We start from the raw sequence: 18641 nt of genomic DNA on the forward strand, positions 1-18641 counted from the left end.
GCGTGGTTTGGTTGTGAGGAACAACCTGTAAAACCCGGTGGACATAACCCAGCAACAGTGTGGTCAAAGAGGTATTCTGCTTTAATTTACTGACGGAAGCATGATGGGATTAAGACTTTAAATTTTAAATAGGGAAATAAAGGGTAGAATGGGTATTATTTAGTTTTAAGGACAAATTCAAGAAACTATTTAATGAATCAGGGATATATTTGGAACATGAAAAGTGAAAGGGATATAATACGAAAAATGGAAAAGATACAGGGATATATTTAGGAATTGTCCCTTATTTTGCATGCATACATTATGTGTTTTAGTTTATTTTGTGTTTTTCGTGCATTATTTCTTCACTTCATTCCCCTTGGTGTATTTACAGAAAAATAGTAGTAAATTGCACAGATGCGCATGAAAGTCGAGCTTCTGCGCATGACGTTGCACGTTTGTGTGTACGTGAAGGAATGAAGGGCGCATCTGCGCCAATTAAGAATGAAGATGTGCATCTGCGCGTGTTGAGGGCACGAAGTTGCGCTTATGCGTCTTTGTGAAGTGAGCATGAAGGAGAATTGAGACGCATCTACGCCGGTGAAGGATCAAGAGAAGCGTTTATGCGCTTGAATGTCCAGCAGCTGCGTGTTGTGAAGAAAGAAAGTTGTGCATTTACGTTGGATAGAAGGGCATCTGTTCTATGAAGGGATTTGGAGAAAAGAGCTTCTGCGCCTTTGAGCAAGCACGCCTGCGCCACTGAAGAGGAGCAGTTGCGCTTGACCTGTTCGGAAAGGAAATCCGAGGCATAACAGAGCTCGCTCGAGCGCAAGTTCATGCGCTCGAGCGAGACCTGAGAAGCGTGAAAAAAAAATATATTTGGCAGAACACATCTCGCTCGAGCGCAAATTCTTGCGCTCGAGCGAGAGATCGCGAATCCGGAAAAAAATCAGAATTTTTGAAAATTAAAACTCTTATTTTGCGGGCTTTATTTCGTGGGCTTTCAAAGACATATAAATAGAAATTATCAGACGTGAGAAAAGGGGGTAGATCGTTCCATATTAAACGACACGTGAAGGCGGCGGCTACGTAGAAGATTGGAGTGAAGATTTCATTCTTCTTCTCTTGTTTTTATTTTTATTTTTAGTTTATGATTAAAAACTTGTTTTGAATCATGTTTATGTTTATTGAGTAGTCGTTTCTTTTCGATCAAGGCCACGATATTGGGCCAAACAAATCATTGTTGAATACTTGGTTATTATTTGGGATTTTTCAGATCATTATTTATATTATCAATTTTTTGATTTATACTGTATTCTTGTGAATAACCTGATCAATTATTTACTTGTATGTTAATTAATTCTGAGTCGACAGATTAGGAACTGATTTTGATCGCTCCAATAATTGACATATGGTTAAATCAACTAGAAATAGTATTCGATTTCAGTATGCGGCTTTAGGTGAAAACTAAATTTTAACAATTCTCAATGCATTTGAATTTGATTAGAATTAATTAGAAATAATTAATCCGTTAATATTTGAATATGTTTAACTGTTCTAGAAATAGACTGTTAAGTAATTTAAAGGAATTCGCCGTGATTTAAGATTAAATCTGGATCCTAGATTTGCCACTTGTTTTCATGATTTGTTTGGTACCTGCGTGTGTCCTTGATCGAATTTCTTGCTATTGAAGTTCATTCCAAATTTCTTGTTGCGTTCTTATCTTAATTTATTTTATTTATGAATTTTAGTTTAATTGAATAATCAAATCGCTCTTTTTATGCTTGGTCTAGATTAAGTCTAAATAATTATATTTTGATATTCAAAAAAATCAGTCCCTGTGGGTTCGACATCTGGACTCTCTGTCCACTTACTATTGCTTGACCTAGTATACTTGCTAGTAGACACCGAAATAAGCGGTCAGTGAGCCTGAGTTTATTGAAGAAAATGTGGTCTCGACTGGCGGCGGGGGCGTATGAGAGGCCATGGAAGTAGCTAGAATCCCGTGACCATAGCTGATTTTATGTTATTGATGATTTGAGTTTTAAACAGATATTTTCGCATATGTTTAATATTTTCTCAGTTATTGATTTTGAGGTTTGAGAGTAAGCATGAATGTTATATTTACGTATTTATTTTCAAGTTTGCATGGATTCGTTAAAGAAATATTATTTAAGTATCATGTTATGAGATTTTCATGCATGAGATTTTATGGTGGATGATGTTTACGTATTTAAGTTATGAAGTTTGCATGCATGGATTTTTAGTATGTTTAAGTATTTAATTTAATTGCATGCAAATATATATATTTATTATATATTATATTTTATGAAAAACTATTTTAAGAATAGATATTTTAAAGTTATTATTTATTATATTTTATGAAGAATTATTTTAAGTATAAATACATATATGTATGGGCGTATATGTATCATCAATATTTTAAAGTAAAGTATTTAAAAAAATTCAGTAGTAGTATCGGGTCGTTTCGTTTGGCCTTTACAAGGCTTCAATATACTTTATCCCGAGATCAAGTCGATATCTAACTTATACCCTGTTACAATCAACGACAGTTGATCTTGCCATACTATGTCAAATCTACCACATCAGTTCTTAACAGAATTCTCAATATCCTAGATAGATCTCTTCCTGATTGCTCGTCGGTCTATGAATAATCAGTTGAACTCGAATTCAGAGAAAAATACCCAAAACATAACGAAAATTGTAGCAATACCTTGATAGAGAATCTCTGCTACCAATGATACTGGCTAATTCCCAGCAATCATATCATTTACAAAAGGTACAAGAAACCTTTCTAGTTACGCACACAATTTCTGATCACACTAAAGGAACATTGCTAGCTTGGTGAGTTGAGCTACTAAAACTTTGATAGCAATAAAAAATTTCTGAATGCATGGAAAAGAAATCTCAACATCTACAGCAACAGGTTACTATTCCCACCAGGAATCTACAAATTTATGTGTAAACTCTCTAGGTCATTGACATTCAACCAAACATCTGTTGATATTGGGTTAAATACTATGATACAAACTGCATTGTATCATCTTTTGAAACTGCCACGGGTTCCGATAAATTAAACAAAGATCAACACTGATATTAAAAACCGGCTTCTATCATAATCATCGACTAATTAGTTATCAATCTCTGGATAGTGTTACACACCACACTGATAGGAAGAAAATGAATCTCAACTTGTAAATGTGGCCACTGGCTGCGAAATCTGTCTATTCTGAATTGTACTTCTCCTTGGAGAACAACTTATCTCAGCAATCTAACTAGTGTCAAAATAACTTCGCTGTCTAAAACACAAATTGTCTGTGCGAATATGAAAAGTATTCAAGTTTAATATCTTGCAAAGTGAAACTTCAAAACTTTTTGATAAACAAATATGTTAGTACAAGGTCTTATACTGATACTCTTATTCAAAAGGTTCCAACTGTCTTATAACTTAGACAATCACATAACCTTTCCACAACTGGAATGTAGTTTAAACCTTGTTCAGAGGTCTTGGTTAATCCTCTAAGTTCCCAGGATTACGCAATTCTGTCAACACAAGTACGAAAATTAGGTACTTGCAAAGTCCCAAAAATTCCTTCGCCATCTAGGTTACTACTTAAATCGACTTCGTCGATTTAGTCACGTCAATGGTCTAGCGTATTGAAAAGATAGTCACAAGGAATTGGAGACAAAAATCCTGCCAAACCCAAAAAACTACAGGTCTCGGCTACTGTCGTAGAACACTACCAGTTCAATCACTGTTCCAATCTTGCTAGAGCCCATTAGAATGCTTACACTTTTCCAACTAGAGCATAACTCTAAATCGCAAAAAAATGTATGCAGAGAATCTCTTAATAATGTGCATGTTCAGTTATGCTATGAGTAAACCGACATATCTTAGATAACTTTCATAACAAGTTCATCTAATTAGTATCAAAAGACTCGATTGGTGAATTCATATACCAATCTGGCGCATTGTCAAAACAATTGACATTACTAGAACTCTTACATTTGTGTCTCGAACAAAACACATCTTGAGTATGTTGGTCCCTATACTCATTTTATGATGACCAGATCTCAGATCAACCTCCTAGTACGTAGGTGTACACTTAAGTAGATCAACAAGTCATCTACACCTAATAGAGAATAATTACTCTAATTGCCATATGGTTCAAACATCTATAGTCAATACAAAGATATCTGGAACATTCTTTCTATTGGAAACTAACCTTGGCGTTTCTCAAATACGGAACGTTCGATCGTATATATCTTACACTCTTTGATGCGTTCAAAAATTTCACATCAAATAAATTACCTCGAACCTGTAATCAACGAACCAATTTCTGCAATAAACCAAGCCGAATGATCTCAAATATTCTGTGTATCAAAGAAAACATGTGAGATGGCTCGCCAGAAGGCGAAGCCGCTCCGACGCTCAATTCAGTAGGGGATTCAATAAAAAAGATATTAAAATTTCAAGGGGTGGAAAGCATGTAAAAGAAAAAGACATTAAAAAGATGTGTAAGAAAAGTATGGGAGATGTTATGGAAAAAGCAAAGAATAAAACATCATATGTAAGACATGTAGAAAAGGTACCGTAATAAGGGTTAGAGACCCCTTATTTATAGGAAGAGAGTCTCAGTCCATGTAGAATTTTAATGTATAAGTCAACTAGAATTATGGATATCTATGCAATGTTTTGATATATCTCTAAATATAAATAAAGATATGATAGAATTTTTATCATATCATCAATCTTGTTTTCTCATTGTTGATGGTGTCGGAAAATAAGGTATTCGGGAGTTAAAAATCTAACATCAACAACATTTGAATCTCAAACTTTTTTTCTTGCACAAGAAAAAGTAGCGAATTCTTTAAATATTAAATCCGGTAAATAGCACAACAATTCTTCTTCTGGAGTTATATGCATCCCGACTATAAACATCAAGGATGTAATTTCCTACGTCATATTCAAATTCTCCTCTCCCAAGTGCCATAATTTCAATAAATATAACAATTCAATTTGTGATCAGTTAATTAAATGCAATCCAATCAGGAAGAAACAATAAACCAAACCAAGGATTCTAATATATCGAGTCAAATAGGAGATCTGTCTCATAAAATTAACTATTAAGATTATCTCACAGTAGTTTTTGTGTTATTTTTTATGCCAAAAATATTATTTCTCATTATAAATATGGATCGGATCGACTCGTTTCACAGATTTAAATAAATGAGATCATCTCACAATAGACACACTTTCTTTCTATAATGTCATGTTTATTATTATATAGTAAAAAAATTATAATAAAAAAATCTAAAACGATCTAAGATGACGAAACACTAAATATATATATATATATATATATATATATGGGCTAATTGCATTAATATCCCTTGTAAAAAGTCTAAAAGTCATAAAACCTCCTAAGAAATATTAATTTCCTAATTCATCCCTCGGTTTTCTAAAATATAGCGCATTTCATCCCTATGTTATATAAACTCGGGCACATTTATACCCTTTTATAGGGGTTTTTATGCTAATTTTTTTAAAACATAGGGTCTAACATACTATTAATTTTACACAGGGTGTTTAATGTCTTTTAGACTTTTCATAGGGGGTATATATATATATATATATATATATATAAATTAATTAATTCATCTTATTAATCAAAACTATATATATATATATTTAAATTAATTAATTTATCTTATTAATAAAAAATGGCCCGAATTTTTTTATTTGAATTCCATTCAAGGATTTATGGTTTATTTTGAATTAAAACTGAAACTGACGCTGAAATCATAAAAAAAATCGTAGTTAAATAAAAAAAATCGTAGTTAAATAATTTTTTTATTATATATATTTTTTGACAGCATATTTTATATATTTTATGATCTCAATTGTGTGGATTTTAAATTTATATAATTTTAAACGACTTTACTTATCTATAATTACTGCTTATTGCTACGCAGAATAGGCGTGCTAGAAAAAGTAAATTAATTTTAAAAAAATTTGTCGAATTAAATTTGAGTAGACGGTTACTCAAGAAGTTTTTGGAGCAATTTTTTCCACAATAGATTAGATCATTAAGTTTTGATAATATTAAACAATAACTTATTATAGTAGATTAAGCTGTCTTGAAATGTATTATATGTATTCGACCGTTTCTCCAAAGAATAAGAAGAAGCTCTCAACCGTTCTCAAGATGCAAAGTTATTCAATTGCTTAAGAATTAAAGAAGTTTACTTGATCTATTCAACCGTTGAGGCTAACAACAGATGATACAATGACCACTCAGCGCTCACTACTTTGAAATATTTTTTAAAACAGTTGACTAAAGTTGTCTTCTAATACAAGTTACGCTCAAGGATCTTATCTACTTTATCAGAAAATTTGGTTGACTAATCATGTTCAACATACAAGAATTCCGAAGATCATAATGTTTGTCTGTAAAAACGCAGTTCAGAGCTTGCTTGTAGTTGCTATATGCAACCGTTTATCCATATTTGGAAAATGTCAAACTTTGCATTTATTAATATGTACCATATGTCAAGAAAGGACGAATACATCTGTACTTTTGCATTAATTAGGCTACAATAGAATGTTAAATCAAGACAATGCAAAAGACACTATAAAAAGAAGATGACAAGAGAGTTCAACATACAGAACGAACGCTTGATATTTCAACCAGCAAAGAAACTTCCAAGGCATACTTGAAGAATTTTCGGATCACTCAAAAGCTTCATATCTTCTACTACTTAAAACCCTCGCTCTCAAGATATATCTGATCATCAAAAATCAACTAGGGTTTTGTCAACCACTCGACCGTTTCAGTCAGAAATCACTTGATGAGATCTTTGACAGTTTGAATCTAAAGATTCAAATATTTTGTTTCTTAGTGTTGTTTGGTTATAAGATGTGTATTCTTAATCAGTGTTGCTAGGAGTTCCGATTAAGGTGGTGGATAAGTCCTAAGATTAAAGTGAGTTTATAAACAAAGTATTCTAGTGCATTCATTCAGTGAAAGAACAAAGATAGAGAAGGATTTTACCTTCAAACTTTCATATATCTTGTGTCATTTAATTCCTTGCACTATTTATTATTGTTGCCTTTGCCGTGAAGTTGAGTATAAAACTTCAAAAATATATCAGACCGTTTTTTCGCACTGATTGTGGCCCGGTCGGCTTTTCAAGGGTTAGGATTTGGTTTTGCATAGTTAACATTTATCAACACCGATCACATTTCTGAACGTATTTTAAAAAGTGTTTATTCACCCCTCTAAACATATTTTCGATTCTAACATATTATCTTTTATTTAAGTTATAATGTACATGAGATAAATTGAATTAAAAATAAGCTTTTTTTAATACTTAGGAGGTGGGTCATACCATTACACTATTCCATTTTTTTTAAAGATAAATATTCCATTTTTATTTAATAAAATATATCATAAAAACTTATATATGATCCATCTCACAAATAGGGATGTCTACGAGGCGGGTCTTGGACGGGTTTGGCTAAATTCGGGACCCGCCTCGCCTCCTTTTGGACCGGCCGCGCCCCGCCCCACGAACCTGGCGGGTTCAATCCGGGTTAGATCTGTTAACCCGTCAGAAATTAAATAAATTTAAAAGTTTAAAAGTTTAAAAATTAATAAAAATCATTAAATTTAATTTCAAATATATATTGATAATATTTAAGACAAAAAAAAAATTCTCACAAGTTCAAATTTATTAATTTATAATTAATTAATAATTATTAGCCAAAAAACATTATAATGATACATTTTTATACTATATCATACTAAATAAATTCATTTCAATCCAATAATATTATACACTCAAATTATGGATAATATATTAATTACTTAATATAAAAATATAATTATATATTATTAATATATATATATATATATATATATATATACACTTTGGTAGGTCGGATCCGGGACGGGTTTGGTCAAATCCGAGACCCGCCCCAGACCCGCTTGTGGACCCGTTTAGGCGGGTCTATACCCGCCCGATTGGGGCGGGTTTGAAGCGGGATCAGATTTAGACCCGACCTATTGCCATCCCTACTCACAAAATTAACCTGTGTATGATTATTTCAAGATAGATATCATATCATGTCATATTTCTTTATATTTATCCATATTTTCGAGTTTTAGAATATCATATTACTCATCACATAAAATTTATCATGAAAACCATTTTTAGAGTTTTAAATATTACTAGTATAATATCTAAATTTTTCACATGGAAATTATTTAACATAAAATATTCTTAATATGTATGCATGAATTCCCACCAATGACAATAGTATAAGTTAAACTTAACCACGATTTAATTTCTTTTTTAATTAGACAGTAAATATTCATCAGTTTTATTATAAGATAGTTATTATTTACTAAATTTGATTAATTGGAATACTTCACTAGTTGCATCATTTTTCATTGACTCGTGTAAAATACTACAAAATTTACAAAATGCTAATTCTGTCTTCTCATAAATCTGAGTTTTAAGTTTTTTTTATCATAAGTTTTTAAGTATTACGAGCAAGAAAATATAATGATTCAATTTCTTCTGAGTTCTAATGTACAATTTACATGACACAAATAAGATTTCTTGTGATCAATGGATTAGCTTCAAACTAGGGGTGTTCATCGGTAGGTTCGATTTTAATTTTTTTAATTTCGGTTCAGTTTTCCAATTTTTGGTTTATAAAAAATGTAATCCAAAGTCAAACCGTTCTAATTCGGTTCGGTTTGATTTTTGTAATATAATTAATCGGTTTATACTGTTCGATTTGGTCGGTTTGATAATTAATAATACATAACACAATAAAATAAACATAAATTTCATCCAACATGTAATTTAAATACCTCAACGCACAAATTAAAGTTATAGTCATATATTGAAGAAATAAAAAATAACAAACAATACAAAGACAAACATTCAAACACACTCTTATGATATTTTCAAAAAAAACAAAACAAATTTTGATTTGGTTATTCTGATTTTGATACAATTATTAACATTAATAATATAAATACATTTTAAAATAGTATATGTTTTTTTACATGATTTCTTAGTAAAAATTTTAAAAATAAACAAATGCATAAACAACAATCAACTATAAATTACATAAATAACAACAATAAATTAAATAAACAACAATCAAATAAAAATTATTTAAAATGATTATTCATTCACTAAATATCATCTCATAACATATATAATATAAATAAAGTTATTAATTTAATAAAATTTCGATTTTTTCGGTCGGTTCGGTTTGGACATATATAATCCAAAATCGAACCAAATAATCTTCGGTTTTAACATTTATATCCGAATTAAAAAATACGATTTTCGGTTCGATTCGGTTCGGTTTTTGATTTTTTCGGTTTGGATTTTCGATTTTATCCGAAATTTGAATACCCCTACTTCAAACAAGGCCAAGGCAGACGTACGACTCTTCGCAAGTTGTCGATTTCCCGCGTCACAAATACCGAATGAGCTCGACTGCGAACTTCCCCTTTCTTGTTGAGTTTATTTCTCCGATCTGAAGCACAAAAGAGAGGTTTACAAAAGGGTAAACACAGGCACCACAGATGCACCTCCCTTTGATAAACTTATCTTAGCGACTAATTAACAGTTCGAGCTCTTGCCACTACATTAAAAACTATCGACACTTACAACTATGCACCATAAAATTTCAACTATACATCTTAACTTTTCATGTTTCCATCACTGAACATTGGTGGACCAATTCCCTTCCCAACTTTTACCTATAATGGTAAGTTTTAACATAGCGCAAGTGCTCAATCCTGACATCATTTGATTTTTTCACATAAAGTCTGAGACGAACTCAAGATATTTGATCAAAAGGTGAAACAATCTGAAAACCCAATGGATGGCTCACCTTTAGTCTTCCTTGACCACTGACCGAAATCATGTCTCCACTCTTAATGGTTGTATTGTTTTTAGTCACGGTGATCCAATTGACTCGCACATCTCCATCACTGAATGGACAAAGTAGTATCCCCAATCAGTTTGTCTCATGTCATGAGTGATACTACAAATGAATCCTGTCATGCTCAAGGACAAAGGGTGGAAATCGCACAAACTCACATACCCCCACCGTCATGTGAAAATGATTAATTCAAGATGTTAAAAGAGTTCATTGTACAATCATATATACAAACTCACATAGTGAGGTGAGATAGTGTATTTACAATTCAAGCTAAAATCAATAGATTGGGAACTTCCGACTCATTTTTTTTGCATCCAAACTTTTCCTTAACACCTTGTACTTGAAGGCCTTTAACCCGCATGGCTTTGCATAACTTCATCTTAAAATTCAAAAGACAAGAAATGGATGGTGAATACCTGACCAAACTGGCCATTTTCGATCGAGAAATTTTGAAGCCAGCACTAGCAACAGCGTCTAGTCTTAGTGATGCTTCCACAGTTTTAAGAGACCTAGTCCTGTAAGGATCAGAGCGCATGAGATCATTGCGGGTGATGCTAGAAGACAAAATTTTGTGAACCTTAAAAGAAAATCACAGCCAGAACCTTGGTGGTTCATATTGAAGATCACACAATGGTATCTTCACACAGGTGACTGAAACATTTCTAACCTGCAAAGATGACAAATAAACAACAAATTATTTATTTACCCTAAATTTTGCACAAAGGTGCATCACTGGCTCCTAAACATCAATGTTTCATTATAGTGCTTTTGACATGGAAACTTAGCAAATAATTCACACTACAAGAAAAAAAAAAAAGAAATGAGCCAGATTTATGCAAAATGGAGAGGTATGTTTTGTTTTTGATAGAAGAACCATTCAAGTGATGAAATGAAATAAATCAAACTCCTCAATTACCCCTCAGCACGAAAAATGGTTCAACACTACAAAAAATTATTGAAAAAAACATCTACAACAAAATAAATAAAACTCCTCAATAACCACTCAGCAGGAAAAATGGTTCAACATCAGAAAGCGTTTCCAGAGAAACCATCTACCTTGTTCAATGAAGATGCAAGGAAGTCAACAAGTTCCGGAACAACGAGAACATGAGCCCCATTTTCTCCCTATATCACCAAAAAAAGAAGTTCAAATGCTAAAAAGATTAAATGCCACCCAAATTGAAACACAGCTCATATATTTCATCCCAAGTTGTATTCACACCGATAATTGTACAATTTCAGCATTATTTTGAAGCATCATCAGATGAAGAATGCCTGAATCTCTTTAAAAGCTAATATTCAAGCTTTTAGTACAATATAGATTTACCGGAATAAAAATTATCAACTTACAACAGGAATATATTAAAAGCATACCTGCAATATGATGTCTCCCACCTTATCCCGTACAATCCCAGTACCAAGGATTGACCCAAGGAAGTCACCATGGGAATAAGATCCAAATCCAAAGTTTCCTGAGACACTGGAAAGTGAATTCATTCAACAGTTAAACACATAACATATCAGTACTATGGAAAAATTGTTGATTTGCTCACAAAAACATGATTGGGGCATAAAGCAACTGACTTGAGTGCTGCAATGACATCAGGATCAGATGGCAAAATATCTGGATGTCCTACTGAGAGCCGGCATCGCTCAGCCTTAAGGATTCAAAAGTAAGTGAAAATTTTTAAACAATCAACCATTTAATAGAAAAGAAATTAAGCATTCCTCACCTCTGGGTATCCTCCCTGGGCTAACATTTTGATGTCCACTAAATTATCCAACACTGACATTGATTCCTTGAGCACAGTTGGTGTAAGGAAATCAGTATGGCAAACCTCTCTCCTTGACAATGCTCGATTTACCTGAGAAACAAGAAACATAAAATTAAAATGCAACTATGTTTCTATTCAAAAAAACATATGAAACTATGTACACCAAAATTACGTCAGAGCTCTTTGAAAGTGACCCTCCATTGTTTTTCAAACCAGTAGCAAGTTGAGACAATCATGAACTTAAAGAATCATTATTATCTGCATAAGGGTAGAGGAAAGAGTGGAAATTTGATTAATCATACCTTTTCAACAATTTGCTTGACATCTTCAATTGTGTCCTTGTCTGTCATTCCTCCCAGAAATATATCAGTATCACCCTTCACAGCCTGTGCAGTGTGGCATATACGAATCGCTGTGTCACAAAAAACATCAACAATTGTGCAAGTCATCAAACCATAATTATAAATTATAATACATATCACCAAGTTAATTCATTAAACCATGTCAAAACGACAAATGAATGCATGTATTGATTGGGTCTTGATAGTTTTCTCTCTGATTAGCAGCACCTTTAGAACAATGATTTCACAACCTTCTATCAAGCAAAGCTAAAAAGTTCACAAATATGGTGATATTTTATCCCTAATTCATAAGTTATTGGATCTATTAACTATCCATAAACATTTCCCAACTTATTGATCAAAGTCTGCCATTTGCAAAAAACAAAAACAAAATAAAAATACCATTTACTACTGAAATCTTTACCACCGCAAGCATCAGTTAAATGAATACATCTTGAGCTTCATAACTAAAATTAAAAGGACATAATGCTCAACACAGCAAAAATGATACACTCGACTCTCTTTTCACAGAAAGCAAAAGCATTAAAATCGAAAATATATCACTCCGTCCATCAAATCATACAGGTTAATGAAGATTAGCATATGTAAACACACAAAACTTAAAATGCATCTTAATCCACATTGTTTCCCACTGTTCAGACAAATGGACACTTAAAAAAGATGGAGTAAATCCAATCCGAGAATATATTGAAATGACCCGTGGAATTGAAGGGAGCAGAAAGCGGGATAGTTGTGAGACAACCGAGTTTGTCATTGACATTGATGGAATGAAGAAACCCAAAGGGCTGAACAGCCCTCCAACCGTTTGCAGCCATGGAAGATACTCGGAGTGCGAACATCTCTTCCTGGGTTTAATGTTCTGCCCTTTTCTTCTCTCCAAATTCGAGTCATATGGCTTCAAAACTACTATTGCCACTCATTTTCAGCAGCTCGATTGGGGTTGGGTTCCGGAAAGAATTGGACTTTTCTGGCTCTCAACCAAATACCAATCAGAAATCACAAGTTTCTTCCACTCGACCTCATCCTTTTGCTCTGCGGTGGAGTTGGGTTGACTAGTTTTCTTCCACGGAATCTGTAAATTTGTGAAACAATTGATTATTCCAATTTGTGATTTTGTTTTTATATATTTGAATGGATTTATTATCAAACATGATTGTGCGACAACAATCAACTTTATCCATATGTCCGATTACAAAAATTAAGTCTTATATTCATATATTACGGTAGATTTCAATCTAGCATATGAGTAATAACATCAACGATAGATTGAATGTTTCATGATTTGTCACGTCAATAATATTTAATTAATTTCGTCTATGTGTAAAAATACGAATCGTTGGATTTATAATTTAATTAATTACGTCTATGTGTAAAAATACGAATCGTTGTATTTATGATTTGGGTTTTACCCATATGCTAGGATTTCATCTGCATATATCCCATTACAAAAATGCAAGTTTTATATAAAACGATCTCAAGATTAGATAAGGAACTTCTCCTTTAATTCTCTTGAAAAAAAAACTTGAAAATTGTTGTATATTTTCGAATAATTATTTAATTGAGATATATTATCAAAAAACAAGGAAAAAAATTCTATTAAAATTTAACGAAAACATATATAATTTGACAGAGAGAGTAGATAGAAACAAACTATCAAGTTGATAACAAAACTTTAAAATTTTAGTTTAAAGGTAAAATGTCATTTTTAGTCCGGTATGTTTTGGGTAGTATCAAATTTAATTTTTTTTATATGTTTGAATCAACAATAGTCCTGTAAATTTGTTCATTTCTTCCGGTCATCAATTTTGATCATTTACACTAAAATTTTATGATTAGTAAATAACGACGTTGTTAGACCATTTCAAAGGCACTTCATCATCACGGTTTCTTAAAACCCTTGCACCCTATTTTTTGGGGAATAACTTTAACCCTTGTATCCGAATAAATGTCATATGACAATTTCCAATACCTAATCTACTTTCATCTCACACCGATTTTCCCATCTTGCCATATGAAATACACACATCCGGGTTCTCTAAGCATAAAAATCAAAATTTTAAAATCAATGTCTCATTTTCAGATATCTCAGATTCTCAGCATAAGGGAAGAAAAAAAGGCTTCACTTTTTTCATTCCATAAACAAAGAAAAATGAAAAAAAAAATTAACAATAGAACTACTTACCACAGAATTTGGGAATGTATAGGATCTTCTGTCGGCAAGGGACATGCAATAAATGCATGTCTATTAGTCAGCAAAGTTAGAGTGCGTGGATTAAGGTAAGAGGTGCCAACATTGACGAATTGGATGCAAATTCACTTTTGAATTTGCATTCTCCACGCGTTTATACAGGGGGAAGAGCTCTATAAATAGAGCCCTTCCCTCCTCATTCTGAATATCTCATCCTCAAGTTCCTCCTTCTGTTCTTGAGTGATCTTCTCTCCTTAATTATTTCTATATATATTTGTGAGATAGGTTTTCTCCTGTATAAAAGAGTGAGTGTCTTTTTTTGGAAACACAGAAAGAGGTTGTAATTCTCCAAATATTATAGTGGAATCTTTTGATCTTGCCCGTGGTTTTTACCCTAATAATTTTGGGGGTTTTCCACGTAAACCTTGGTGTCTATTTATTCTTCAATTTTCATAATTTCTATCTCGTAATGCCACAGCTAGGACCAACAAGTGGTATCAGAGCTGTAGTAACCCAGATACCATTTTAAGATAATAATATGTTAAACATGATTAAGGGTTGGTATTTAACCAATTTCGGAGTGTTATTGGACTTCAGAAGTAAAATTTGGGCTTTTTCATTTTGGGCCGGATAGTAAGTTCCGATCCCGGATAGTAAGCTCCGATCCCGGATAGTAAGCTCAGATCCCGGATAGGAAGCTCCGATCCTGGAACGGAAGTTCCGATCCCCAGCTGTCAGAAATGATCGATGACTCAGTCGCGAATTTTGACAAGTGTCGGTCATAGAGCAGATCGGAAGCTCCGATCGTAGATCGGAAGTTCCGATCCTGGCGTGGCAGACATGCACGCAATGAGCTGGATCGGAAGCTCCGATCCCGAAATTGGAAGTTTCGATCCTGGCCGAGAAATTTGGCTATAAATAGGGCCGTTCAGAGTTCATTTTCAATTACGAATTCCCGAGTTTCTTTCTTCAGTTATATAGTGTGAGATATACACTTGAGGGCCCTATCAGTTATAATAGAGGTTCTGGAATAACCAAGGGGTGGTTATAGTCATCCGGGACTAGCGACTTCAAAGGGCTAACTACGGACGAAGGTATGGTTCGGGAATCTATTTAAGTTTTGAAAGTACTTATTAGCTTAGTTAAGGCTTATAGAATTTATGTAGTGATACGGTGAACTTTTGAATATAGGCTTGGAACCTAGGATCCTATTATACTTGAACTAGCCTAGAGGTACGTACACATTGACTGAGATTGCCAGCGAGTATACATGTTTATATGTTGCATTTATTTGGCATTATTATATGGCATGATGTATGTTTTACCGTTTTCTATACTCATATGTCATGTGCATATACATGTTGAGCCTATTCCTTGTTATACCTGATTATAGAGCCGCTCAGCTCTATACTCGATAGTCTGTCACTGAGAGTACCGCGACGGCGGGGGCATTTATGTCTGTCTACTCTGGTGTACTAGACGAGTGTGGTTGCACCCAGAGGTTGATCCGTGCGGTGGCAGCACTCATATGGCACCGGTTCTGAGCATGACTTTTCAGATGACCCTGTACCAGTCATCATGTTGCATGCATTATATACATATGTTTACTCATGTCTATGTACTGGGCGTAGCGCTCACGTCCTAGTTGTTATCTTGGACACCCTATTCTATGGGGCAGGTCGCAGGATGGACGGAGCTGGTAGTTCAAGACAGGACTAGGGAGCAGGAGCCTTGAAGATTTTATTATACAGCAGGATTCGATATAGCTGTATAATGTTTACTGTTTAAGATTTCAATTTGGTTGTATCATTACAGATTTAAGTCTGGATTATGTTACTAAGCTGATATGTAAATTATGGTTTTGTTTCCGCATGTCTTACTCTGTTAAGTTATTCTGCTGTATTAAGTTTAATACATGCTATTAGTTGCCATTTAGTAGGTGATACCATGCAGGGTCACTACATTTTTGGTATCAGAGCATGCATAGATTTTGGGATTAGTACTTGGGATTTAGTTTAGTCTTGAGTAATTCTTGCGCATTTGGGATTTTAATGTGCAATTCTTTTCAGGATATGGCTGACGAGAGTCACGGTAGTGTTGGCCAGGGAGTTGGTCATCATCATCATCGCCATCATCATCAGGATGATCAACATCGTCCTCATGAGGGTCGACGTCACTACTCTATCAATAAGTTCATGCAGGTAGGACCGAAACCCTAAGTGGGAGGCGAGAATCCTGAACAAGCTAGAAGCTGGATGTCTAAACTTGAGAGCACGTTCCGAGCTTTTGAGTGTACTGAGGAGCAGAAACTGGAAGTTCTAGAATTCGTTCTAGAGGATAGAGCACGTTTTTGGTGGGATGCCAAGGTTGCTCAGGCACGTACAGTGAGAGGACAGGTGACTTGGGGGGATTTCTGTCGTGAGTTTCAGAAATTATATTTTCCTCCGGCTGTTCGCCAAGCACGATCTATGGAGTTGCTTACTTTGAGGTAAGGATCAATGACTATTGATCAGTATCAGCAGCGATTTCTTGATCTGCTACCTTTCAGTCCTCATATCAATGCGAGTGATACGTCGAAGTATGATATCTTTCTGCAAGGCCTGAACCAAGATATCTACTCTCAGGTTGTCATCTGTGATGACCCGGTATCTTATGAGACTTTGGTGAACCGTTGCCGTCTTGTGGAGACTAGCAACAGGCGTGCACAGTTGATGATGCCAGCACAGCCTAGTGGATCTTTTGAGCCTCGAGCTCAATCTGTTGTGAAATCTGTACCTACGTCTTCTTCTACTCCTACTACTTCATCTGGTTCTCGTGGTTCACGAGGTACTTTCCGCTTTGGGAAGAAGAAGAAGAAGGAGGAGTTTTGTAGCCACTGTGGTGGGAAGCATCCTGCAGCTTCATGTCGGAGAGCTACTGGGGCTTGTTATATTTGTGGTCAGCAGGGACATTTGCGGAGAGATTGCCCTCAGCGCATGGGTTCTGCTAGTGGATCGGGATCACAAGTTGGATCTCAGGCTTCTATTGTTCCACGTCAGCAGCCAGCACCACAAAGTTCTTCTGGTTATCGTCCCCAGACTCAAGGGCAGATGTTTGCTCTGTCTCAGGAGCACGCTACTGAGGGAAGCGATCGCATGTTGGCAGGTAACTTCTTGTTATGTGGTATTCCTATACTTGTATTAATTGATACTGGAGCATCGCATTTCTTTATTTCTAGTCGCTTCGTTAAGAGACATAGATTACCTTATGTATCATTAGATGTGGATTTAGTTGTATCTACTCCGTTAGAGCAGGAGGTAGTAACTAAGCGTCTAGTGATGGGTTGCCTTCTGGAGTTTGAGGGTAATGTGTTATCGGCTAATTTGATGATATTAGCGATGACGGATTTTGATTGTATTTTGGGAATAGATATGCTGACTTTGTATCACGCTACTGTGGATTGTTATCAGCGTCTGGTACAGTTTTATCCCATTGAGGGTGATAGCTGGTACTTTTATGATGAGGGTGCGCGACCTCCGATGCCACTTGTTTCGGCTCTGAAGGCATGTCATGTCTTGGAGTCAGGTGGGGAGGGTTACCTCATCTATGCAGTTGATATGTCCATGAGTAGTACAGGTATTGATCAGCTACCAATTGTCAGCGAGTTTCCTGACGTATTCCCTGATGAGATTCCTGGTTTTCCTCCGGTTCGAGAGGTTGAATTTGGTATTGATCTAGTACCAGGAACTACGCCTATATCCCGAGCACCTTATCGTCTGGCACCGTCAGAGATGAGGGAATTGAAACAGCAGTTGCAAGATCTGCTTGATAAGGGATATATTCGTCCAAGTGTTTCTCCGTGGGGAGCACCTGTTTTGTTTGTCAAGAAAAAGGATGGATCGATGCGATTATGTATTGATTACAGGCAGTTGAATCGTGTCACCATCAAGAATAAGTATCCTTTGCCGCGGATTGATGATCTGTTCGATCAACTACAGGGTACTTCTGTTTATTCGAAGATAGATCTGAGATCTGGATATCATCAGATGCGGGTACGAGACTCAGATATATCTACGACTGCTTTCAGGACCAGATACGGGCATTATGAGTTTCTGGTGATGCCATTCGGTTTGACGAATGCACCGGCAGTCTTTATGAATCTGATGAATCAGGTATTTCGAGATTATCTGGATAGATTTGTCATGGTCTTCATAGATGATATTCTTGTCTATTCTCATGACAAGGATGAGCATGCACAACATTTGAGGATTGTTCTACAGACGTTACGAGATAAGCAGCTATATGCGAAATTGAGCAAGTGTGAATTCTGGCTTAATCGGGTAGTATTTCTCGGTCATGTG

At 34.7% G+C, this 18641-nt stretch overlaps 1 protein-coding gene across 1 annotated transcript; it reads right to left on the bottom strand.

Moving 5' to 3' along the window:
• Window positions 1-9182: 9182 nt before the first annotated feature.
• On the bottom strand, window positions 9183-13234 carry LOC140886451 (uncharacterized). The gene is made up of 10 exons (XM_073293027.1): window positions 12811-13234; window positions 12054-12163; window positions 11710-11841; window positions 11561-11634; window positions 11351-11456; window positions 11033-11101; window positions 10579-10643; window positions 10393-10491; window positions 9926-10025; window positions 9183-9565 (listed from the first exon to the last, which is right to left on the bottom strand). Exons 1-10 carry the CDS (start codon window positions 12950-12952, stop codon window positions 9503-9505), a joined length of 960 nt encoding a protein of 319 aa, XP_073149128.1. The 5' UTR covers window positions 12953-13234; the 3' UTR covers window positions 9183-9502.
• Between the last annotated feature and the right edge of the window lie 5407 nt (window positions 13235-18641).

This window comes from Henckelia pumila, chromosome 1 (assembly GCF_033568475.1).
Source record: "Henckelia pumila isolate YLH828 chromosome 1, ASM3356847v2, whole genome shotgun sequence".
In the NCBI taxonomy this organism is placed as follows: domain Eukaryota; kingdom Viridiplantae; phylum Streptophyta; class Magnoliopsida; order Lamiales; family Gesneriaceae; genus Henckelia; species Henckelia pumila.